Here is a 12,385-nt window from a genome sequence, read left to right as displayed (position 1 = left end):
AGCAGATACCTCTGAACTGTGCATGAATTTCACAGAATGTCAAGATTTTTGCCATGTATGTTTGGCCTGTTACTCATAACATTTGTGTGTTTATTGTAGCAGATCTTTAAGGACTGAACATGCTAAATAATGACAGATATTTGAATTTCAGATTTCATAGCAACTTACTAAGTTTATAACAATATTTAAAATCTGTCTCTGATTCTGGGTCTCAGTTCCCTATTATGTTTGACTTTGTCCAGATTTCTTGAACTAAGAGGTTGAAAGGTAGGAGTGTTTTTTTAGAGGTAGATGTCATAATGACAAAGGAAAAATTAAACCCTCTGTGGGATTCAATAACTCCTACACTAAGTGTACACTGTTCTGAGTGAACAGACAACACAGACATAACTCACACCTTCTTCCTCCTAATTTTAGTTTTTCTAATGATATTCTTGCAGCTTTAAATATTGACAGGGCTTCATAAAGGCTACCACAAAGTGTAGACTACATGTACACTTAGTGTAATCTTTCTGAGTGACTAGAAAGCATAAACAATGTGATAAGAATGCTCTCTAATACATATCATTTACACGTAGTGTAGACTTTATTGAATCTGGCCCTTGTTCAGCTGACAAAGTCAGTAAAATGCTAAAAAGTAACTTTGATGAACAGCAATCTATCCATTCAATGGGGACACAAAATAATTACAAAATGTAACAAGACTAATATCTAACTTTTAAAAGTTTGACTGTTTTAGCTTTCAGTTCCAGAACTGAAATGAAATTGAAGAGACATAAAACCACTTTCCACTTCAGAGTGGGAAAATGAACTGAGCCCATGCCATGATTAAAACATTCCTAGAACATCTGCCTTGCTAGGAGAGGTAGCATGAGCTTATGGGAGAATCTGGTTATCTTAATTTTTGCCTGCCAGGTACTGGCTGATGGTACTCATGAGTAAGGAATATGATATACAGCAGCAAGTACACATTCTGAAAATCATCACATAAATGATTGAGGATCAAGCTGTGAATTAAAGAAAAACAGGTGAGAGGGAATGAGCAGGCAATGCAGGTAGGCTCAAAATAAAAACACACATTACTTTATAGCAAGTGTGGAGTTACAGAATAACTTACCTTTCTGAATCGTAGCACACAAAACAACTAAAATGGGCAAAAAGTATAGAACACCTGGGCAAGAATATGCAGGGAAGAATGAGAAAGCAGCACTTTCTTATGGAGCATGTGCAAATAGAAGTAGACTTAGTGGCTGGTTAAATCACCCTCTTATTAGAATTTTTGCATATTTGCAACCAATTCTGCATGGGGAGCCACCTATAAAAGCTGTCATATTCAAAGGACCACTACTGATTTAGGAAATAAGCACAAACTAGACTCATAATCAAAATTTTGTTCTCCCATAAACTGTCAAAAAACTGCTAATATAATACCATACCTTTCTTCTGCCTTTCTTTTTGCAGTTTCTGCCATTTTACATTTTTCCTCAAGTACCAGGATATCAGTTTGCTTTTCCTATAAACAGAAAAACACAGTACATTTTACAGACATATAACTGTGTGCCAAGAATCCAGAACAGATAAAATGTGTGTGGGATATATTATTAAAAAATGTTCTTTTATTCAGCACAGATGCTTACAAAACAATTGTAAGGAATATTTCTCTCTGTTTGTCTGTCTCTGTTTATATACGGGTCCCTGACACAAACTCAACTATCTATGAGGTTGAGTCTCATAAGGTCAATATCAGAACACCAAAAACACAAAAGACTGTATCCAGATAAGCGTGAAATTCAAACAATGAAAATAACACTATAAAACCGTCTAAATTGCTGTCACCGTTTGTTCAGCAGAAGAAACTGATGCCACTACACCAGATATGGCCCTGAATGCTCCAGGAGCACTGGGTAATATGTACACGGTAACAACATTACAAAAGGAAAAGGAAATACTAGTAATAATAAAACTTGGGGAATTTATTGAAAGGCATTTGTCTGATGCTAGCAGTGGCACATACATATAGGCATTTTCTACGGTTTACTATTAAATGTGCGAACGGCGACCCCATCGACGCGTTTGCGCGAACCGAAACACCGAAACCGCGAAACACCGACGATCGACATTACCGGCCGTGCAACACCTCCACACCCATGCTACCGTGGGTCGGATGGGGGCGAGGTTTTGCCGTTCGCACATCTGGGCGTCGGTGTTGTGACGTTCGCAGTTCCGCATTCAGGCAATGCGCGTCGCACAAAACGGAATCGACAATTTGATAGTAAACCATTTTCTACATTGCAGAATCTGACTAATCTCAGTACTGCTACCGTTTGGTTAATGGATTGGATATTTCTGATGAAAGGCACTGTCTGTAGACTGTATTCATGTATTTGTCAACTACTGCGGCAGTCAGAAAACCATTCCCATAGTGTTTTACCTAATGACTACGAAATTACTTAAGGCATACAACTACTTGTGGAACAGTGTCTGTTTGACCTATTAACAATTAATGGCTTATTCTCCAGTGTTTCTTACATAATTTGTGACTTTGAGATAACAGCCATGAAAAGTTTAAGTAATAATATCAATGGCATTACTTCAGTGGGTTTTCTGTTTAATTTCAGTCAGAATATCTGGTGGAAAATACAGTCCTGGGTTTAGCTCCTGTTTATGGTAAAAGCATCAAGTTTCAGTTGGCAGTGAAAAGCTCATTGGCTTGGCATTCCTCAATCAGTGTGAGGTTGTCATGTGTTTCAATAATTTGCAAAACAATTTTCCTGAGAAAGGGAAAGTGTTATTGAGGTATTTTGTAGGTTCATAGGTGATTACTAGGCTAATGGTACAAGAGTCTTTACAAACCTAGCCAATAAAACCCAGGATATGACAATATTATATCTTAATTCCCCAAATATGGGATAGGGTAGTATTAGGGTAGTGGGTCTTTGGGTATGGTGCCCTGAGTCATTTTACAGACTGCCTCTATCCATAACGGACATGGGCAGTACCCCAGGAGTGAATTTATGATTCTCCGTCCATTTATATAAATTATTTCAAAACAGAGTGAGGGATGGGCTTTGTGGAATAATGGTTAAAGTATTTATATAAAGATGGGAAGTTTATTCCATAAAAGAGGTAGCCTTTGGGATACAACTCTATCTTTCCAGTAAGTTCTGTTAGAGTCACAAATAAGGTTTAGGTCCATGGAATGTGTAACTCTCATATAAGTTTTCTTGAAAATATGTAACATTTTAATCTGGGCTGGATCAGAGAATGTCCTGTGGGTCAGGCATAAGTCACCTCTCAATAAACGATATGAGACAGAGTAAAGGGATAGGCCTTTAGTTGGTCTGCATAAGACATGTGCCTTACACTTTGTATTTTTGTAGTGAGAAACCTCTGGGGCCACTCCAACTAGTGTAAGTGCTCGGTTAGGTACATGCAGAAGGGAGCACTGTAAGGGCCGAGTACAATGGCACTATGACTTTCTTTGACATTGATGCCATGCCTTTACTTATAAGTTGAACTACACAGAAGTAGCTACCTGGTGGTTAAAGTTTAGGTTACTATCTATTTGTGTTCCTAAGTCCCTCACCACTGGGTCTACTTTTAGGGGTGTGCTATCAATAGTATAATTTGTAGGGATATCTGACTTACCAAAGGGTATGATTACACATTTTTCAGCATTTAGTCTCAGACCATGGTTCTTGCACCAGTTGTTAGTCATTTTTAGGCCTGTCTGTAGGATGTCAATATCATTTGGGGATTCGATGATTGCTCCCAGCTTGCAGTCATCAGTGAACTTGGTGAGCCAGAGGCCCCCGACTCTGGCCTTTGCTTCAGAGAAGCATATACCAAACAGGAGGGGTCTCAACACTGAGCCCTGTGGGACACCACTAGTAACAGTTTTTTTTATCAGAACTGGATTTACCTATCTGGACAACATGTGTCTTGTCAGTGAGCCAGTTTTCTATCCACCTGATGATTTGGGTGTGGTAGGAAAAATGGGCGAGAGGTTTGAACTATACGTTTTGGCCAGCAGATTTGTTATAGTTTCTGGCTGGGTATAAGTGCTGCCATTCATGATTAACTCAGCACATTGCTGAGCATTTCTCCTGAGGTTACAAACATAATTAAAAAATGCCTTATGGTTATCTTTCACCTGGAAGGCTATCTTTGCCTTTCAGTTTGCTTTGGCAGATTTGACCAGCTCTCTAATTTGTTTGATTAGACTGGTGAGTGTCTTTTTGCATTGCTTTGTTTATTCCTTCATGGCTTTGGAGAGGATTTTTTTCCTTTTGTTGAACAGCCAAGGGTCCACTTGGGTGGTTTATTTTTGCCAGTAATCATAGATTTGACTTGGACAGGTGCTGCCTCCTCTATACAGCTATGAATGTGGTTGTACAGTGCTTTTATGTACAGCTCAGAGTAGGCCTCAGTGGCATGCAGGTTCAGAGGGGCTTGGAAGTTTAATAAGATGGCACTTAGTTTGAAGTGACTGGCCTTAGCAAAGCTTTTAACAGGTTTAGAGTTTGATAGGGTTCTAGGTTAATTTTAATACTTAAAGAGATCATTTTGTGGTCAGATCCTACCAGGGAGAAGTTAATGCATGGGAGAGAGAAGCATTCCCCCATGTTCATGAGTACCATGTCTAGGATATTTGTACCTTTATTTGGGGAGTTAACTAGTTGCTCTAATTTGTTTGCATTGACAAAGTCCAAAAACCTCTGAGCAAGTGAATTATGAGTCATATGTCTCCCAGTTTATGAAGGGGTAGTTGAAGTCACCCATAGGTATGGTGTTAGACTAAATATTAAGAGATTCCAGTAGGTTTAGGTAGCAGGTGTGGTTTTCCAGACTCATGTTAGGGGCTCTGTAGCTAGCAAGGATATTATAGGGGGTCGCACCTATGGTTAGTTAGGCATGCAGCACCTCAAGCGAATCACGTTGTTAGACCAGTCTAGTGGTGTACTTGTCCTTTATAAACACTGAGAACCTCCTCCATTTGTTTCATCCTGAGCTGAAGAGGATCGAAATGTATGAATGGCATTGCAGCCTTTGATAGCTGGGGTGCTCTCCATGGTTCTGAACCATGTTTCCGTGACTGCAAGTTATCTGCATTCTCCATGGTGAGGACTGCTTTCAGGGAGTGCAGTTTTTTACTTAAACTCCCACCATAGAGCAATAGTACCTATAGGTGGCCACAAAAGTTTTTTTTTTTTTTTTTTTACATTGGGGGGTTTAACAACTTGGTACAGCTTAAAAAAGGCACTATGGGAATAGATAAAGTTTTTGCCAGTATCCAGAAGCCAAGTGGTAACAAGTGCAAACCATGTCTTGCAAAACATCATGTTTTGTCAGTCTTGTCTTCCCAGGCTGACAGATATTGGATCCCTTTGTTGCGACACCAGAAACTAAGCCAATTGTTGAAGTCAATCATTTTTTGCTGGTACTGTGACATCATCATTGTTGAAGGTGGGATGCTACACAAGGCTAGATTCATACCCATCTGGGATACATATTCAGAGAGCTCAATCATGTCTCTCTTCATATACTCCAGTGAGGCACATCTTAGGTAATTTATGTCTACATTGACTATGATGTGTGATCTGGTGGGTCCTGGCTCCAGACAGACAATTTACTGTGATCTTCTTGTTTAGCCTGCTAATGGGGACATCAGTATGTCTTACAATGGAATTATCCATAACTAGAATGTTTGGTTGTATGGTGTGTTGCCTTATGGATCTGTAAATGGGGCTACTATGATTTTCAGAGTTATGTGTTGTGTGAGGCACTGTCTTACTTGAGTGTGGCCAGGACCACTAAGAGATGCTTTTAGGAGGTCTTGGAGGTTTGGGTAGATTACATGTGAGTACCTCTGCATATGTGGGTCTATGTATTTGTTCCTTAGTGCTGGTAGTGAGTGTTTTGGGTATAATACCGACAAACTGGTCTGCATTTTTCATGTGTACATGTAAGAGTTCTGCCTCCAATGACATTGTGTATCTACATCTCTCAGATACTGTGTTTGTCTGTTCTAAATTTAAGTGGTTGTCAGTGAACATGAGGCAGCTACTACACTGCCTCTGGATGCCCACATCTACCAGGCCACAAACAAATACAACAGGGAAGTGCCTATCCATTATACTGGATCCTTAGTAGATGGAAAGGAGTAGGGGAGAGTCACTTAATGGTCTAAGTGAGAGTGTTTGGTAAGATGAGCTGCAATGTTGCTACCCTCTGCACAAACTGGCAGCTCTTCGAGCAGCTATGAATAGTGGGCAACTATGGAGTCTGTTTCCTACACAGGATTTTAAACTGGAGAAGTTTGCATATATACAAGGCAAAGGTAACCACATCTGTATGATGTGCAAATGCAAGGCTTTATATCAGAAGGATGAAAGACTTTTACACAATTAAGCCCTCAGGTCAATCAGATAAACATACAGTAAGCCTTCCATCAGCAGTTCCCAACTCAGCTATGGTGAATCAGCCCTCTGCTCCCACCAGAGTGCAGAAAAAAAACCTCAATGTAAAACAAACTGGTTTTACATTTGTGTGAGTCTGTGTTCATTTCGGTATGTGTTAGGAAAGCCTAGGAAATTTGCCATACAGACCACAATAGGATCCAGGTTTCCTCCCTTATTTCCAATTCAGTTCTAGAATACTTCAAATCTTAATTCATTATTTCTACTATGGATTCAGAATTCTGTTGAGGCCTGGCATAAGCATGTATGGTGTCCATTAGGATGCCGTACAGCCAAATTGATGTCAGTAATGCATGTGTTGGTTCAAGAGCAAAACAGAGTGGAGGTATTATGTATCTTGATGAGACTGGATGCTCCCTTCTCTAAGAAGTGAAGACTGTCTGATTGTCATGATCACACTGTACAGGTACGGGAGAAGAAGGAGAAGTACAACCCTGTGAAGCTTTTGAATTCAAGCTTATAAGGATTTGATCTTTTGTGGTTTCGTTGGTCTGGGCTGAACCTTATGAGATTCAGCCTTGTAGATATTCGAACTTGAGTCTCACACACACACACACACACACACACACACACACACACACACACACACACACACACACACACACACGCACACACACACGTAACACATTAATATATAGACACACATATACTCCCATATATATATATAATAATTAAGGTTTTTTTATTAGAAAATTTGCTACGTTCCCACAACTTTGATGTTGTTATTGTTTGTGAAACATGGTTAAAAACAATGACTGGAAACCGGTTCTGACAGGGTATAAATGTTTTTACTGTAACAAACATTCTAACAAAAAATCAGGTTTAGGTGTTATGATAGGGATTAATGAAAGTTATGAGACCTGTGATTATTACATGTTCAATGATAACACAATACTATAGACTGTGTAACTGTGACAATAAAGACAACCCTGGAACATATAACAATTGTTGAAGTGTATAGACCACCAAAGTCAAGTGCAGATGACCTAGAGGAATTCATACATTTCTTACATGAAACACAGGAGGGAAGAATAATATTAGCTGGGGACTTAAATTTACCAGAAACAGACTGGAATAATATTGATTCAACAATGTTAGTAAAGAAATTATTCACAGAGTATATTCAGGAACAACAAATGCTTCAGATTGTTAAAAAAACCTACCAGGGGACGGAATATACTAGATATTGTTTGTGTTCCCAAAGAAATTACTGTAACTTCAAGTCAAGTTTTTCCACCATTGATGTGCAATGATCATGGGGTTATTAAGGTTAATTTGTTCCTAGATAATTCTGCCAAACTGAAATCTAAGCCAATGCACAGAAGGTTAATTACAGATTATAGGGAAGCAAAACAGTTACTATATAAAATTAACTGGAGTGAGGTGTTCAGTGGAAAAATTGCAGATGGGCTGTGGAAAGTTTTGAAAAAGAAATTGTTTGTGTGCAAGACGTCAAAAAAAATGTTTAACATCAGGATCTAGGCACGCAACATCAGGGGGGTATATTTCCATAAGAACAAGATACCTGATTAATGTGAGAGACAAAAAATATAAGAAATGGAAGAGAGGTCGAACTACAACTTTGAAAACTGAAATAAACAAGCTGGACAAACAGATTAAGCATAGTGTTAGACAAGAGCAAGAAATTTTTGATGAAAATGTATATAAAGGTATTGAGCATAATAGGAAAACTTTTTATAGATACATAAGATGTGGAAGGAGTAAAAATACACAAATTGATAAACCGTGTGCAGATTCTAAAATGTATTCTCAGACGCAACAGATTATAGCTATATTTACAAAATCTTATGCAAAAAAGTTTGGCTCCACAAAAGGGTTGGTAAGTTGTCCTAGTGACATCCAGGTAACCCCAGATACTGGAATCAAATTAGATTATATTGAAAAAGAACTGTGCAAACTGGATCCAAACAAAGCACAGGGAGGAGACGGAATAAGTAACAATGACCTGAGAACACTTCAGCAAGAACTTACACTACCATTATACCTATTATTCACTAGGTCATACAAATATGGGGAGATTCCTCAATATTGGAGACATGCACTTATTAAACCTGTCTTTAAGGGAAAGGGGAGTAGGACAAACCCACAGTCTTATAGACCCTTAAGTCTACTTTCATGTTGAAAAATAATGGAGAAGGTAATACTGGATAAGTTATTGTCAGAACTGGATAGATTGGGACTTGAAACCATATATCAGCATGCAGCTATGAATGAAAAATTGTGCTGTGATGTGATTTATATAGATTTGACTTCAGCATTTGACAGGGTCATACACAAAACTGATCAATAAATTGGTATAACTAGGTACTGATGGATAGCTGCATGGCTTACAAATAGGACATGGCAAGTATCACACACCAACTGGACAGGTGAAATCCTTGGTTACAGTCAAGGTGTCCCACTAGGCTCTGTCCTAGGCCCTTACTTGTTTAGATTGTATCTTTCAGACCTTACCTTTTCATCTGAGGTGTTCTGTAGTCTATATGGTGACTACCTGAAATTGGGTAAAGTGATTACAAGTGTTACAGATAAGGCATGTCTGCAAAATAATTTGACTAAATTGACCATTTGGGCACAGGAGAATAATATGTTGATAAATACATCAACAACTAAGCATATGAGATTTGGGAGACATAAGCTGAAAGATGAATATTTAATACAGCACACAGTGATTGAAACTGTAGACTCATTTAAGGACCTGGGTATATGGGTAGATTCAGCTATGAGTTTTTCTAATCATATCAACCAATTGGCTAATGATAGTTATACAACTATAGGTTGTATAAAAAGATTTATAAAGTCTAGGAAATCAAACATAATGAAGTCATTGTTAGTTACATTAGACCCAAACTTGAGTATGGAATAACAATATGGAAACCCTATAGGAAAACAAGCATGAATAAACTGGAAAGAGTACAGCGGAAATATACCAAGGGCATTCATTGATGTGAAAATCTAAGTTATTAAGAAAGACTAAAATATCTAAACTTGCACAGTGTCTCTTACAGATATTTAAGAGGAGATCTTATTCAGGTATATAGGGCATTTAGGGACAACTACCTCTGGGAATGTTTGGGGTTATCAAAAGGTACTAGAGAATCATCAGATAACCTATGCAGAAGATTCTACAGGAATGAGAAGTGTACTAATTGGTTCTCTGACAGAGTAGCTGATGCTTGGAACAGACTACCAAATTACAATAAAGCAAGTACTAGTTTAGATATTTTTAAGAACAGCCTGGACATTTATTATGGGAACAAGCGTTTTGGTATATTGTCAAGCTAGAAGGGCATTAATGCCCATGCTTGAAACATTTGTATGTATGTATGTATATATACACACATGTACGTTATATTCTTTGTCAAACAAACACACCGCACATGCACGGGCACACACACACACGAAAAATAAGCTATCCTCTACTAAGTTTGCAGGGAGCAGTAAATCTTATTAAATTCACAATTCATCTGCCACAAATTGAAAGGGAAATTGTCCCCTTTCCACAGCATCACACAACTCCAGACTGAATTAGATGGTAATGAGATTATTGGGATGAACAACATCCCAGGCACGAGAATTTCATTTCAAAGAAAAATGTCATAAAAATAATTCAATAATCTGTGGATGGATAAAATCTCATAGGCCCACTATTTGCTATTACCTAATACCTGGTAGACTGAATATTTACAAAAAATGGGCAATGCTTTGAAAATGAATTTTGCTGATTTGAAGAATAAAGTCCATTTTCCTCTAATACTACATTTTCTGAGAGGGAAGAAAAGTGCAAATCACTTCCATTGTACTTCCAAGGGCTTTACAGAGTGTCTAAACTAGTAGTGCTGATATCTGTTCATTTGGGTCCCCTTCAGAGTATCTAAATTGCAGAACATCGAATCTCTGACCATCGAGGACCAGAGGATCGAAAGTCTGCAATATTGAACCCCCCCCCCCAAAAAAAAAGACTAAAACATGAATACTTCTTATTTGGTTTTTGTAGGGGGGCAAGCCACCCTGCACCCTCCACACCCCCTGCTACTTAAATATACCAACTCCAAGATTGCACTGCAGTGAACAGAAAAAGAAGTTATGTACCTACCATAACATTCCATGTTAGTTGTCCTTCATCTCGCCTTCCTTCTTGCTATTTGGGTTCGGAGCCAATCCTCAGCTCCGACTTGGCCTACTTCTATAGCTCGAGAGCTATTTACTGGCTTGAGGCTAACCCTTATCCCAGAATGCCCAGCATCAGCTACCAAAATCTCATTTGTGATAGCGCACACTAGACATATAAAGTAACCAGTAACCTAAAACTGATTTGCCAAAATAACAGATCAGAGTAAACTGTCATAAAATTACCTGGCATGTGAACCAAGGAAAAGGAAATTAGCCAGTGAAACCATAGTGAACTCCTCTCAATCCTTCAGGAAGGGGGAAGGAGGGGGGGACGCAAGAAGGAAGGCGAGATGAAAGACAACTAACATGAAACGTTACGGTAGGTACATAACTTCTTATGTTAAGTTGTCCCATTTCACCTTCATTCTTGCTGTTTGGGACAGCGTCCTTAGCACCTTAAAGACCCTGGGTGGCTCATTGGAACAGACTCTTCAGAACAGTGGAACAAAAGGAAGCCCTGCTCTGGGAGACCACATCCACTTTGTAATGACATATAAAGGTATGAGTGTTTGCCCAAGTGGCAGCTGCACAAATTGAGTCTATGGGCAATTTGGACTGAAAGCTACAGACGTGGCTAATGCTCTAGTAGAATGACCTTTCGGTTTTGCTGGTAGATGTTTATGCCTTAACTGATAAATAAAGGCAATGGTGTCAGATAACCGTTTGGATAAGGTCACCTTAGAAACTGGAAGGCCTTGCTTATTGTGAGCATAGGAGAGAAACAATTGGTCTGACTTTCTTAGCTCTTTGGTCCTATGGAGATAAAAATGTAATTGTCTGTGCACATCCATTTGGTAAAGACCGTATTCTGCCTTGTTGCTATAATTGGGAAAGAAGACTAAAAGAATAAAAAAATAAAAAGTAATGGTTATTACAATTGTGAGACAAAAGGAGTAATTTATATAAGTATTTGTAATAAATGTAATTCCTTCTATATAGGGAAGACCGAACGAGTCTTGAGGAGAAGAATATACGAACATTATTATGAGATTTCTAAAGCTAAAGATACCAATGCCTTATATAGGCATACAAAAGAATGTGAAGAGGCTAGATTTGATTTTTTTGTTATTGAACAGGTGAAAAAGGATTTAAGAGGGGGTTTATGGGAAGAAAGGGTAGCTTATAGAGAACTATGGTGGCAAATCCATCTTAATGCCACAAAAAAACCTGGATTAAATGAAAGTATATCTATAACCCCAGTACTCAAATTGAAAGCTGCAGACATTTAACAATATATCTTTTAATTTGCAATATTCACAATGGCCAATAGATGGTGGTGTTTGCTTATAAGAAGTAATGAATTGTAACTAACTTAAGCATTCTATCAATTTAATAAATATATGGTTTAAATGTATTTAAAGCATTCACCTGCACTCTATAAATATGAGGAAATATTTTAGTTTTAGGTATTAATGAAGTATTTTTAATACATTTATTCTATTGACAAGAACAAAGTATATTGTTTTTTACATACGTATTTGACTGTGTGTATTTTTAATATTTATGATTGTTAGTAACCGGATTGGCTGCTCTTTGATGCACTGTGACTGATAGGATAATTTTTTGAAAAATTTTAGTATTTAATGGTTTCAATTAATCAATTTAGTATTATCTGATGAAGTCATTGCTAGTAAAGACGAAAACGCAATTTTTTTGCCAAAAGCGTTAATATGTGCTTTTTTACAACGTTTCGTTTATACCTGGTCTTATTA

The 12,385-nt window shown here is 38.0% G+C and overlaps 1 protein-coding gene across 1 annotated transcript in view; it reads right to left on the bottom strand.

The window, feature by feature from the left end:
- LOC122805383 (coiled-coil domain-containing protein 89-like) overlaps window positions 1–12,385 on the bottom strand; it is an 815,327-nt gene that overhangs the window by 90,401 nt on the left and 712,541 nt on the right. Inside the window, exon 5 of the mRNA XM_044075483.1 lies at window positions 1,437–1,513. Coding sequence (XP_043931418.1) covers window positions 1,437–1,513 — 77 coding nt within the window. The remainder of the gene's footprint in view (window positions 1–1,436; window positions 1,514–12,385) is intronic.

Source organism: Protopterus annectens, chromosome 6.part1 (genome assembly GCF_019279795.1).
Source record: "Protopterus annectens isolate FY-2018-M chromosome 6.part1, PAN1.0, whole genome shotgun sequence".
Classification (NCBI taxonomy): domain Eukaryota; kingdom Metazoa; phylum Chordata; order Ceratodontiformes; family Protopteridae; genus Protopterus; species Protopterus annectens.
Note: the sequence above shows the minus strand (reverse complement) of the source record. Positions and strands in the feature narration are given on the sequence as shown.